The following is a 14,665-nucleotide window of genomic DNA, read 5'->3' as shown; positions in this document are numbered from 1 at the left end:
ACAGTCAAACTGGGGATAAACTTCTCTTAAGATTCTTTACAAAAAGAATGAACACACCTCAATGTTCCTCCCTCTTCAGGTTCTAACTCCTTAGTCAACGAGTGAGTTAGTTCTGCAAAAATGTAATACAAATGTACTCCACAAAACAGTTAGAAGAGGATTTGAGTGTGCATTTTCCCACACATAAAGAAAACGACTACCAAGAAAAAGACCCTTTGATGTGTTACCAACTATTATAAGTAAACAAGAAATCAGTGAAAATAATTCATTGGTCTTACAAAATGGAATGACATTTTGGCGTTCTTCACATTTTTTTCTTTCTGGGAGAAAACATGCATTGTTTTACAGTTAGCTCTTCTTTTCTTTCATTCTCTGTGTTGCAATTACTGGGGACAATTTATATTTTAGTCTCTTTTTTTCTTCTTCTCGATTAAAGAGAAAAATTCTTTTTCATACCGCTTTTGAGCCAGGCTGCATCAGTATTGAAACAGCTAAGGTTCTGGGAGAGGTTTTATTTTCTCCCAAGTTAAAATACATATGCTGTTGGAGGGTTTCTTGTCAGCTAAAAAGCAATGTTTAACTTTTCATACTGAGTTATATAACTTCCTGAAAATGTCAGAACACCTTATGTAGGCAGCATTTTCGTAAACGTCTATCTCCCCGATGCATCTAATTTACTTCTAAAGTCTGAGAGCTTTTTGAGAGTCATTTAAAAAACCAAGTGCCCCCAATCATATATCTGAGCTTTCATTTGTTTTAATCCTGTAAAGCCATGCATCTATCTTACACTACTCTGAATATTATACAGATGTACCACAACTCGCTTCCCAACCTACACATGTGGTAGGGGGTGTGGAAGTATGGGGGGAATTACTGTTCTATGAAGGCAAAGAAAAGAACAATTCGGCAGTGAGGTAGCATCAAACCCATTTTCCCTCTCATCTTTATTAAAAACAGCTGGTTAGTGACTTGTAGGCAAATGCAGTTAATTCTTTAAAAAGCAGTTCTCAGTGGGCTTCCCCTTTAGGTTAATGTCTACATCAATCAGTAATTTTATGTACATCCTTTATTTGATGAATAGAAAATGGTATTTGCTTCCTGGATTTTTCCACTTTGATACCTTTATTATTATCAGAAACAAGTTAGCCATAGACTGACTAAAATGAAAAGCATGCTTTTCTCACTTTTCTAACAAAAAACACAAAGATAGGTACATTGCAAATTTCAGTTATGTCACAAAACTGCGACTCTTCTATATCCTCTAAGTGACAGATACAAGAGATCAGAGATCCCTTAAAAGTCACATTACAAACACAAACCCATGTTCAATCTCTCGCATTAAGTAATCTTCATCCAGAAAACCACCAGGCATCTAGCACTTACCTCATTTTTTTATAGCTGTTAGGAAAATTGCCTGATACACAGGCCTTTTGAAAGCTAAAGTTGGGCCATATCTGTGATCAGTTATGTCTCCTTTCTTGTATTTTCCAGATCAATAGCTGCAGACTATAGTAGTAACACCCTGTCTTTAGCCACACTTGGAGCTCTAGGGCACGGAAATTCCTTTTAAGATAATCTTTATTTTGTTGGCTTTAACGAGGTACTCCAAAACTTTGTACTACATGATATGGGTTGGAAACAGATTAAGCCAAGGATGTGAGCTTAGCATTCTTGTTACTGAAATAAAACAAATCCTTCCCAGTGCGTCCTCTTGCTCATCCTGAGTGTGTGTGTGTGTGTGTGTGTGTGTGTGTGTGTGTGTGTGTTTTCCTTTCCCCACCCCTCCCAACTGACTTCTTTCCTAGCACTGGAGCTACAGCGGGGCATTGCAATACAGAATCTTAAGCCTTACAATATACTGTTCTTTTAGTACAGTATTGCTTAATATGAGAGAAAGATCAAGCTTTAAAAAAGCCAAAAAACTTCTTGCTGCAAAGATCCTGCGGTCAAGTGAAACCTATGACATCAACTATCTTCATATGAAAACTTTTCAATTTTGAGAAAATAGAGGTATCAATGGGCTAAAGGAGCCGTCAATACTGCACGCCTTCATCTCCCTTGAATGTTTTTAACTGCTCCTAGCTGACCGAGATGCCCGCTCAGCTGCCTTCAGAAACCACTGGTCCAACACACCACACGCCTATTAAGTTACCAGGCCAGCGGAGCAAACACGCAAGGCGTCCCTCCCCCGCCTTTAAGCTGCAGAAGAAGGAGGTGCTGAGGGGCGGGGCGTGAGGGACGCCACGCCCGCATCAGGGGCGGGGATGCCTTCTGACCAACTCCTGCTCAGAGGCGGGGGAAGGAGAGGGCCCAGTGTGACGTCACGAAGAAAGTTCATTCTGATTGGACAGAATTTAGAAGACTGACGGCGGGAAGGAGGCGGAGTCGAGTTACCCTGGTGACGGGTTGTCCGGTGGTCGCCTGGTAACGGGTCGCGGCGGTCCTGGCTGCGCCAACGCAGGCGGCGTAGGCCGCAGAGGTCTGTGGGGCGGAACCGGCGCTGGGCTTTTTCTGTTGGTCCTGCGATGGCGGCTTCCGCGGCCGTGGTCACGCCGCCGGGCTTGGAGGATGGGGTGCCCAGGTCCCGTGGCGAAGGGGCCGGGGAGGTGGTCGTGGAGCGGGGACCCGGCGCGGCCTACCACATGTTCGTGGTGATGGAGTACTTGGTGGAGAAGCTGAAGCTGCTCCGCTATGAGGAGGAGCTCCTCCGGAAGAACAACCTGAAGCCCCCGTCCAGGTGGGTCCCTCCTCCCCCAAGCGACTGGGTTTCGTCTGGGCCCTGGGGACGCCGAGCGCGGGTTAGCAAGTCCTTGCCTCCCTCTTCCTAGCCAGGGGGCCGAGGAGCCCACGGAACTCAGAGTTGGTTTTTTTGCAGAGCGTAAACAAGTTCTGAAACGACAGAAAGGACTGGAAGACAGCTTGCCCGTTTTTAAAGACACACACGCACCTCCTCAAAACACAAACTGTGTGTTCTGGCTATAAAGATCATAAAAATATCCTTTGTAGAAAACTCAGAAAAGCACAAGAAAATATATATGTTTGCTATTATCTTCCAGAATAAATAAATACCAAAATCGCCCGTCATCTCTTCTCCTGAGATGGATGCCATTATCATTTAAGTCTTTTTCTAGGTTTTGTTTTCCTTTGCAAGACCCTGTCCCTACGGCTGGCGATCGGTGGCTACCTAGGACCTCGCTGAGGAGCACTTTCTGTGCAGTTCGTAAACTTGTTGACTCCTTGCGATGGTTGGAAAGACTTCTGCCTTTGCAGTAAACTTGTTGACTACTTGCTACGTTTTACAAGATTTCTGCCTTTACCATAACCATACTCTCAGAAACTGAGAAGTGGAAAAGACGAGATGACAGCTACTGGATTTGTCCCCTTATCATAGAACCTGAAGTTCTGCTTTTATTCTGTGGGGAAAGGTCTAGAACATCCTGAATGCAATGCCTTTAGTCGCTGAGGGTAAGGGGCAGCTAACATTTTCTTTGACTGTAGCTTAGCCATAGCCAAATAAATAACTGTTATAGATTTCCCTTCACTTTAATACTTATATTTGCTTATTTTATTCTACAACAGGCAATTAATATTAAGAATCTATAGTACTTTTTCTTAATGTCTACAGCCAGGCTCAAATAATTTCCCTGAACATTTTTTAGCTCATTTTTCTGTTATTTCCAAAACTTCAATGGAAAGATATGTAGACTTTATGTAAACTCTCCATATTACTAAGTTAGCCCATAATAGGGGAAATGATAGAGGAAAAAGTGGTGTTGCTTGAACCATGTTAGAAATGGTAGGCCTGAGACTATTCCTTAAAATGAATTGATCAGGATAGTATAGACAACCAATATTTTGTATGTTAATAAAATGCATTTTTTTCCAAGTATATTTTTCAAACTAGGAAAAACTGACCTTAAGTTTCTGTTGATACCATCTCTGTACTGTGTCCTCAGGGATTTAGTAGGATACTTTGAATTGTGGATTTGTTTGGAGATATCCTAGACCAATGGTTCTCAAAGTGTGATCACCCGGCCATCAGCATCAGCATCACCTGGGAACTTACTAGAAGTGAAATTCCTCAGGCCCTTTCCCAGGTCTACCTTTACCATAAATTCTAGGAGTGAGGCCTAGCAGTGTGTGTTTTGATAAGACTTCCAGGTGTTTCTAATGCACACTGAGAACCACTGTCCTAGGTTTACAGTGAGGAGTTATCAGCCAATAAGAAAAAAGATATGTTTTTGTTGAGTGGGTGCCTTGAAAAAGTTGTTAGAATATACCTGGAAGGATTTCATGGTTTTTTGTTTTTTCTTCCCTGTTATTATCTTCCAGAATATTTACACTTACCCTGCAGAAAAAAGTTAGGAAAGCATGAAGGAGTAGGCCGATTCTTATGACAATGGTTATCATAGCTATAAATACGTAATAAACTTAATAGTGAAAGCTACACATAAAAAAGCAAAGTAAGATCACTGATCACACTGACTTGAACATTGTTAGTGAGTTTTATTCCTATCACGTTTAGGTATAAATCATTCTGATCCTCATAGGACTGTTTTTAATAGACTAGGGGGTCTAGCAAAAGTCAACAAATATTTTAGACTAGGGATGTAACATTCACAGGTTCTTAATCCTGGCTGTACCTTGTAAATATGTAGGAAGCTTTTGAAATACACCCATACTGGGGCTCAACTCCCAAAACTTCTGATTTAATCCGTTGATGAGGGAAGAAGCAATGCTTGGCCAAGCACCAGTATTTTTATGAGCTCCTCAGGTGATTTCAGTGTGAAGCCAAGCCTAAAGCAAATATCTAATGTAGCTGATAGGTTTGAAACAGTAAAAATGCACAGGGAGTATTTTTAAGATTTTTTTTTTTAATCTCTGAGATTCTCTTAATTCCAAATTACCATTTTCATTAATAAAGTACTTGTTCATTATTCCTGACACTGAAATGATTTTGTCAGAAATTCCACATGCCTTGCTTTCTAACAGGCACCATGTTTCCTGCGTGTAAGGTCTTTGATCTGATATTTTGTGTATAGGAGTGATTGCCCTAATTCTGCTGATTAAAAACTTTAATCTGAGGGCTGTGGATTACTGGAAACTTCAAAGGGTGAATTATCAAAGTCTTTTGATTTGATGGCCCTTTAGGGGGAAAAAAGTTTCTTTGGCAATTTTTAATTTGGCCCCATTAGTTATTACAGACTTATTTGCACTATTTCACAACCCCCATTTCTCCTTGTTTTGACACAGACACTATTTTGCACTGCCTACCAACCCTGGTGAACAATTCTACATGTTTTGCACTCTTGCTGCTTGGTTGATTAACAAAGCAGGACATCCCTTTGAGCAGCCTCAAGAATATGATGACCCTAATGCAACAATATCTAACATTTTATCTGAGCTTCGGTCATTTGTAAGTGTAAACAACTCTCTTCTTTCTGCATGTTCTCAAGTTATGAATTTTAATATTGGATATTTAATAACAAATGCTAGCCATTTCTGTGAATATGAATATGATTATATCTAAATTTATTTTCAAGTAAAACCTTCTCAGAATGGTTGGCATTATAACTTTAGTGTCACTTTTGAAAATGTTTGGTACATAGTCTTTATAGCCCAGAGTAACATTATATTTTTTAATCTTGCTGTGTCTCAGAGGTAAAGTTATGGGTGGTTGGTTCTCCCTCCAAGAAATGATTAAGAAAAAACGATGAAGTCAAAACTCTTTGTATTTTGAAAGGTAACTTAGACTTAATAGACCATGATAACAGTTGTACTTTTCATTTCTGACTTTTCCTGTCCCCAGGCAGGAAGATATTTTTGGCACATGTGTTATTAATTTTTGACAAGTGAATCACTCTGTCCTTCTCATAGTTGTTTAAACGATACGTTACCAAGCTAGTAGTTTTACTGATTTTTTTTTTTTCACTCCAACAAGATCTGTTCTACTGCTGTGATGTTATTGCCTTTTAATTTGATACTTTTAGCAATAAAATGTCTTCATTTTCAGCTTTTTTATGTATCAGTGGATTAAAAAGACATGAGATGGATTTCTAAAAAGCAGTGTAATTACAGTTATTGTAAATAATTTGAAAGAAAAGTGATACATCTATTCAGTATTTCTTTGCTTAAGATATTTTGACATTTGGAGTGTAACCAACAAATAATCCCTTGTTTATCTTTTGTTTTTTAGGGGAGAACTGCAGATTTTCCTCCTTCAAAATTAAAGTCAGGTTATGGCGAGCATGTATGCTATGTTCTTGATTGTTTAACTGAAGAAGCATTGAAATATATTGGTTTCACCTGGAAAAGGTACAAATTATCTGACCTAATAAGTAATTTTACAAGCTTAGTATTTTCCTCTGAGAGTGCAGAGTTGGTTAATTGAACATAAAATAATTATTTCCTCATGTCTCTTCTAAACTAAAAGTGCCACTGGTAATTAAGAAAAGCCAGTAAAGACAAAATTGGAATGTCAGGTCTTCAAAACTAGTTCTGAAGTAATGTGTTAGATATTATTGTATCCTTTCTCTGTTTAAATACATAATTATTAAAGGTTTAACTGTGACTATATTTTTATCAATGTAGGTAAATTTTTAAAAAGTCTCTGTGCATATATTGTTTTACTCACACAAGCACAGTATATACATGGAGGGAACTTATAGCTACAAATTGTACATATTTGTGGGGTACAATGTGATGTTTTTCTACACACACACACACACACACACACACACACACAATATGCAATGATCAAATTAGGGAAATTAGCATATCAATTTCTTCATGTATTTATTTTTTTATGCTGAGAACATTCAGATTCTCTCTAGCTATTTTAAAATATGCAATATATTATTAACTGTAGTCACTCTACAGTGGAATACTAGAACTTATTCTTTCTATCTGTCACTTTTTACCCACCCACTTTAACCAACCTTACCTCATTCTCCTTTTCCTCCTTGTCTTTCCCAGCCTGTTGGCCATTTGTATGTCTTTTTTTTGAGAAATGTCTCTTTAAATCTTTTACCCATTTTTCTGGCTGGATGTGATAGCTCTTGCCTGTAATTCCAGCATTTTGAGAGGCCAAGACAGGAGGACTGGTTGAACCCAGAAGTCCCATACCAGCCTAGGCAACATAGTGAGAGCCCATCTCTTAAAAAAAAAAAAAAAATTAGCCAGGCACGGTGGTACATGCTTGTAGTCCCACCTACTCAGGAAGCTGAGGTGAAATGATCCCCTGAGCCCAGAAGGTCAAGCCTATGGTGAGCCATGATTGTGCCACTGCACCCCAGTCTGGGCGACAGAGTGAGACCCCGGGGGAAACAATATTTGTTTTTTTTTTAAATGAGATTATGTTCTTTCTTTTGCTATTGAGTTGTTTAAATTTCTTATATATTCTGGGTATTAACCTCCTGTCAGATTCATAGTTTGCAAATGTTTTCTGTAGGTTGTCTCTTCACTCTGTTGTTTCTTTTGCCATGCAAAAGCTTTTATATTTGATATAATCCTATTTGTCTATTTTGGCTTTTGTTGTCTGTGCTTTTGAGGTCTCAAAAAATCCTTTCCCAGATCAGTTCATGAAACATTTCTCATAGATTTTCTTCTAGCAGTTTTATAGTTTCAGCTTATACGTTTAAGTCTTTAATACATTTTGATTTTCTTTTTGTAAGTAGTATGCGGTAGGTGTCTAGTTTCACTCTTGTGTATGTGAATATCCATTTGAAGAGACTGTGACTTGGGTAATTTATAAAAGGAGTAAAAGAGGGAGAAGTTGAAAAGCAATAAATATTAGAGAATATATCAGCTAAATGGGAGAATGTGGAGAGGCTGGTCAAAGCAGGTGGGTACAAAGTTATAGTTAGGAGGACTAAGTTCTAGTGTTGCACTGTACAGTAGGGTGACTAGTTAATAAGATAATGTATATTTCAAAATAGCTAGAAAAGAAGATTTTGAATGTAAATTATGTAGAAGCTGTATATTATAGACTATTATTTTATATATCTAAATATGCCAACACAAATCCTAACTTTTAGGTCTCATCTAATTCTAACAAATGAAAAATTAGGAAACCTATTATTTGAGAAGATGAATTTGGTTCATAGTACTCTCCCTCCTTAATATTAAATATTGGTTTTATATTTTGTTAACATTTCTGAGGTATGGATTTTTAAAAACGGTTTCCATAAATAAACCCAAATACATTTGGGTATTTTTAGTATAGGAAATACATGTCATTACTCTTGATGAAGAAATGGTTGTTCTTTAGTGTTAGGACTTCTAGTTAGATTTTGGAAATTAAAAAACTGGAGCCCCCCGGGCTCGGTGGCTCAGCCTGTAATCCCGTGCCTTTGGGAGGCTGAGGTGAGTGAATTGCCTGAGCCCGCAGGTTCGAGACCCTCCTGGGCAGCGAGACCTCATCTCTACAATAAATCAAACAATCAGCTGGGCGTGGTAGCGCATGCCTGTAATTCCAGCTACTTGGAAGGCTGAGGCGGAAGGATCGCCGGAGCCCAGCAGGTTGAGGCTGCGGTGGCTGGGAGCGGCCACTGCACTCCAGTCTGGGTGACAGAGTGAGACTCCAACTCAAAAAACAACAACAACAACAACAACAACAAAAAAAAAACTGGAGCCCTTTTTATTATTTATGTCAAAGTCAACTTTAGATTGATCAAAGATGTACATTAAAACTAGCAGAGTATTGGGGTTGTAGTTAGGGAAAGCCTTCTATATATTAATATGATGTAAAAGCTCTAGGGTCTATGCAAGGAAAGGTTGCCAAGTTAGTCTAATAAGAACTGTAACAATTTTGCATAGCCACAATTATAAATAATAAACTATGGACAATATTTAGGCAGAGCATTAATTTTCTTAATATACAAAAAGGCAAAGGGCATAAATAGGCGTTTCTCTGAAAAATAAGCATGACTAACCAAACAAAATATGAGAAGATGTTCAATTACTTTCATGCCAAAGAAATGCAATTAAAACAAGAATGAGAGTTTTTCACTTGGTTGATTGGCAAAGATGAAAGTTTATGTATTGTATTGGAGAATATATGGAAACAGAGTCACTATCTTTTACTGTTGTTGGGAGTGTAATAAGGGTAGTATTTTGGCAATATCTAGCAAAACCATAATATGTACAAAGTTGTTTACCCAGCCATTCACTCGAACAAATTTATTCTAAATTATATATGTAATAATAAATGCACAAGGATAGTCTTTGCAACATTGTCTAGCAAACCAGAAACTTTGATGTTCGGTCATAAGCTGCTGGCTTCATTAATTATGGTGCTGCTTTTCAATGAATTACAGTGCAGGTATGTAAAAAATGAGAAAGATGTTTATATAGTTTAATGTGGTATATTGGTAAGTAGAGAAAGTTAATGAATAACAATATGCATAGTAACATTTCATTTGTAAATTTATTCTTTAAATTTATTTATTTATTTATTTATTTTTGAGTTGGAGTCTCACTCAGTCACCCAGACTGGAGTGCAGTGGCCACTCCCGGTCACCGCAGCCTCGACCTGCTGGGTTCCGGTGATCCTTCAGCTTCAGTCTTCCGAGCAGCCAGAATTACAGGCGCATGCTACCATGCCCGGCTGATTTTTTTTTTTATTTATTGTAGAGATGAGGTATCGCCTGCCCAGGCAGGTCTCGAACCCGTGGGCTCAGGCAATCTACTCACCTCAGCCTCCCAAGGCACGGGATTACAGGCTGAGCCACCGAGCCTGGCTTATTCTTTAAATTTAGAGACAAATATATTTTGCTTTTTTACATAGAAAGTTTTAGGAAGAATACATAAGACATTTAACAATGATTATGGAAGGGGATGAATAAGAACAAAATCTGGCACCAAGGAGATCCTTAATATTTACATTATACCTTTTTGTCTTACTAAAATATTTCTTAAACTCATCTCATATTAAGCCTTACTATTTTAGGCCAGTATACCCAATAGAAGAATTAGAAGAAGAAACTGTTCCAGAAGATGATGCAGAATTGACGTTAAATAAAATGGATGAAGAATTTGTGGTATGTGTGTTGCTGGATTTTTGTCCACTTCCAGCTTTGGGTTCCTTTCCCTTCTCTTAATTTCTCTAAGCTTCCATTTTCTGAAATATATTTTATTTCATTGCTTCTAGAGAAGAAAACATTTTAAATATAGTTCCAAGTATCAGTCATTTAAACCTTTGATTAAATTAATGTTTGTGTCCTCTCATGATTGAGGTCTGAATTTTAATAGAATTTCTTAAACTATGTAAAGACGTGTATAACACTATTTATATGAGTAAATATTTTATTAACCATTCATGATCTTAAATAGGCCATAACTAATAAAGAATTTAGAATAGAACAACAGAATTTAAGATAATACATTCTGCTTCATAAGAATACCACTCATTTCTGAGGAATTTTTTAATGTATCTCAAATTAGGATGAGTACTACCTTTCAGGAATTTTTAAAAAATGCTTGTAAATAACTGTTATTATTTAAGTTGTCTGGCAGCATCTGCATCTTTTTACATGCTTAACATCCTATCCACAGTGTGAAGCTAAATGGTCAAGTCTCTACAACATTTTAGACCAGTAAGATGATAGAGATGATAGAGACAAAAGAGCTTTTTCTAAAGATAATTCTTTCTCAGAACTAGAAACGAATTGACCCTGTATTTTTGAAAGTATGCATGTGATCTGAAACAGAAATGGTGGGAAAAACAACTTTATAATGTACAGTTGACCCTTGAACAATGTAGGGATGAGGGGCATCAATTCTCATACAGTCAGAGATTTATGTATAACTTTGGACTCCCAAAAACTTAACTATTAATAACCTATTGTTGACCAAAGGCTTACCCATAACATAGTTGATTTTTTATATGTATTATATACTGTATACTGTGCTGTATCATGTACTGTATATAATACTATATGTACTACACACAATACTGTGTATTGTATTCTTACAATAAAGTAAGATAGAGAAAAGGAAATGTTAATAAAATTGTAAAGAATAAAAAATATGTTTACTATTCATTAAGTGGACGTAGATTTTCATAAATGTCTTCCTCTTGTGGTCTTCATGTTGAGTAAGCTGAAGCAGAAGAAGAAGAGGAGGGGTTGGTCTTGCTGTCTCAGGGGTAGCACAGGCAAAATAAAATTTACATAGAAGTGGACCCATGTACTTCAAACCCATGTTGTTCAAGTGTCAACCATATTTTACTGTCATAAACCAATTAAAGTCTTAAGGAAGGTGATTTTTAAAAATAAATAGTTTTTGGTTAATGTGACACATTTAAAAATTCAAGGCAAAAATACATTCATTCATTCTGTGTGTTTTTATTGAGCACCTGTTATGCTACAGGCAGTGGGCAAGGCCCTGGTGGTACAGCATGTGCAAAAACTTTGAATACAGAAAGGAGCTTAGCATGGTCAAGGACTGAGAGAAGACCATTGTGGTTAGAGCTCCTAAGTGAGAATTAAGATTAACTGGGAAGATGCACCAAGTTCAGATTGTTTTGGACACTTTAAGTAGTTTAGACTTTATTTTTTGTGTAACAGATCTTTCTATCCAAGCTCAGAAATTAAGTTCTCACATATTTCCAATTGTCCACCTCATTTATTCTACTCTGATATTTCTCTTGTCTTGTCTTCATAATAACTATTTAATAGTTTAGCAACAGCTACCCAGTCCTGGTATATTAACACATCTCAAAGCCATATAACTTAAAACTGCCAGTCAAAGGAAAAAGGAAAACCAAATCTGCTAATTAGGGGGAAAAAATTTGTGAGAGCAGAAACCATGTATCATTTTGCTCATTGTCATGTCCTGCTTCTTGTGCAGGGCCTGGTGCATAGTAAATGTTCATTAAATATTTGACCATAAAATGTATCTTTTAGTACTTTGTTACATAACTTTTAGAAATTATAGCAATTTTTTTTTCCCAAGGAACCAGTTAAAATTTAAAGCAGCATTATTGGGAGAGTAAACTTAGAGAAATATACTAGAAAATAGTCTCTTCACACATTTCTTCCCAACCATGAGATGAAGACCTTCTACTATCATAAGATCAAACTGAAGGCCTTCTTCAAAGAGACTGTTCTGAGGCTCTTCATTCCCTTGCATCATGTGTCTTGAATTTTCTTCCTTATTGCTATTGTGTTATTCCAAGGGGCTGTCTATTACTTCTATTCTTCTTGCCAAGGAGAACTGTTTCGCTGCCAAGAGGCCTTTTGATGGTGGGATATTGATTCTGTTACCAGAGTTTGTTAGATTGCTCAAAGATGGTAAAGATTATTTCTGACAGTCAGCATTCTGCTATAATAATCATCTAGAAACTAGAAACCTCTAGTTTTAGGTTGGCCATATCAGGATAGGACATATTGATAACTATTTTTTTGAAAAGTGTATTGTTCATGACACAAAATATTCTCACCTGCTATATGTAATCATATTCTTAGTAAGTGACAGTAAGAGAATTAAGATGGCACATGTTAGGCAAAGAAATGGAAGGATATTGTTGAGTGCCTTCTAAATTATTGAGATTAGAATCCTAATAGTTTGCAAATCTAAACGATTTTAAAAACCTGTTTATATTTGGATTCCTTTTAAAAGATCTTTTAATAATATTTAGTAACTTAATCCTTTTTCTATCAAACAACCAATAGGACACACACACACACACACACACACACACACACACACACACACACACACACACGAGGGGGACCCCTAAAAAAAACAAACAAAAACAGAATTACTTTGGGGAGGGTGTACCCCTTTGTAATACGGGCTTCCTCCGGTAGATAAGTGTTCTATGAACCCATTGGCATCAGCATACCAGCTAGAGAGAGAGAGTGCATTTGACTTCAGTGATTTTTTTTTTCTTTCTGAGATTCTTTCAGTGCATTTGCCCATTTTATGATGGGTGATTTACACAAACAACTGTCCCATACTGAGCTGAGTGTTCAGAGTTTTTGACCCAAAATAGCATGACTTCTGTGTCCCACTTTCCCTATTCACCCAGTCTCACCCCAAGTGACTTTTTTTTTTATTTCTTGGACGAAAAAGTTCTCAAAGGGAAATGTTTTGCTGATGTGGAAGAGGTGAAACAAAAAACAGCAGAAGCATTAAAAGGCATCAGAACTGTTTTGAGCAATAGAAAAAGCATCTCAATAGGTGAATTGCATCAAACGGAGAGTACTTTGAAGGTGACTAAAGTCTAAACATGTAAGAATAAATACACAATTTTTAATAAATTCCAGGGTTTTTGGGGTTTCTTCTCATATATAGTAATAAAGCCTTATTGTAAGGAATCGACCCGCCTATAGAGACAGAGAAGTCTCAAGATCCACAGTTGGCAAACTGCAGACTCAAGAGAGCCATGGTAGAGTTCCACTTTGAGTTTGAAAGCTAGGAGAGCTGAGCCAATAGTTTAGGTTTCAGTTCGAATTCGAAGGCAAGAGAAGACCAATGTCTCAGTTTGAAAACAGTGAGGCAGAGAGTAGATTTTTACTTATTTCAGCTGTTTCGTTCTATTCAGACCTTCAGGAGATTGAATGGAGGCCCATCCACACTGGGGAGGGCAATTCTCTTACTCAGTCTACTGATTTCAATTATTTATCTCATCTAGAAATACTCTAGACATACTTCGAATGTTTAATACCTGGGCACCCCATGGCTCAGTCAAACTGACACATAAAATTAGCCATCACAAGCCCACACTCCTAATTAACTTAGCACACATACACATCTTCTTAAATCATAATCTCCAAATGAAGACAATAGCAAAGTCATAATTCCACCTAACATGATATAACTATCTTGCGTACAAGAGATATTACTCTAAATCCTTCCCCAGAAGTGGAGGTAAAGTCTGAGTGATGTTTACTCTCCTCCCTGATATCCTGTAACTTATATTGTAGGACATAAAAATAACAATACTCAAATACTGTGATGTAATGTCGGTACCTTTTATGTTACATGATAAGGGAGTAAAGGAGCAAATAAAACAAAGGTATTTGCATACAAATGCATTCAAAATAAGTAGGAAATACTCATGACATTATAATCCTCATTTCTATAAGTGGCCACATGCTTGTAAGTTGGTATTTAAAACTATCTTCATTCACTACCCATTCTGTATTCCTTTTGCTTTTAGCAAGCACCTCAGCCAGTTGTAGTTTTTTACCCAGTGGGGTGGGGTAAGGTGTGGTGTGGGCAATTAATAGTTCTGTCTGAAGTGGATTGTTGTAGTTTTTTGTTGACCTTAATCACAGGACATGGTGATACTAAGAAATGCCTTAAACGATCTGTTTCCTGTATTTCAGACTTACTCTTTCTTTTTTTCCATTGTGGATCAGTAGTCCATTTTCCCATTAGTAGTCAGGATCAATCATGACAGCTAGCACAGCAACTTCCTTTTTTGCCTATTGATTCAGAGGTTTGAGGATCCCAGAGTTGCCTGGTAGCAGTTTTAACTTCCAGTTCAATTGCATCATTGTTGCATCTCTTGGTAGAAGCATTTTTCCTTTTGGAAATTATATCACTAAGCCAGCAAATCATAAAGTCATGGGAACAGGAAGCAGCAATTTTGCTAGTGGGCTGCTGGTGCCACTTCCATTTCTACCCCCTGATTCCTGGACATGTAAATCCTGGT

The 14,665-nt window shown here is 37.4% G+C and overlaps 1 protein-coding gene across 3 annotated transcripts in view; it reads left to right on the top strand.

The window, feature by feature from the left end:
- The first annotated feature begins 2,251 nt into the window (after nt 1-2,251).
- IFT57 (intraflagellar transport 57) overlaps nt 2,252-14,665 on the top strand; it is a 67,832-nt gene continuing 55,418 nt past the window's right edge. The window contains exons 1-4 of one of the 3 annotated variants that reach the window (XM_008054351.1): nt 2,252-2,737; nt 5,254-5,416; nt 6,197-6,315; nt 9,950-10,040. In XM_008054351.1, the coding sequence (XP_008052542.1) occupies nt 2,526-2,737; nt 5,254-5,416; nt 6,197-6,315; nt 9,950-10,040 (585 nt within the window). In that variant the 5' untranslated portion in view covers nt 2,252-2,525. Of the gene's footprint in view, nt 2,738-3,416; nt 3,466-5,253; nt 5,417-6,196; nt 6,316-9,949; nt 10,041-14,665 lie in introns of those variants that run through there. The other 2 variants (XM_021710552.1, XM_021710553.1) reach the window with 2 other exon arrangements.

The sequence above is a fragment of the Carlito syrichta genome, unplaced genomic scaffold, assembly GCF_000164805.1.
Source record: "Carlito syrichta isolate Samal-C Ts95f unplaced genomic scaffold, Tarsius_syrichta-2.0.1 Scaffold289776, whole genome shotgun sequence".
NCBI lineage: Eukaryota > Metazoa > Chordata > Mammalia > Primates > Tarsiidae > Carlito > Carlito syrichta.
The sequence above is the reverse complement of the archived record's forward strand: the minus strand, read 5'-3'. Positions and strand labels throughout refer to the sequence as shown.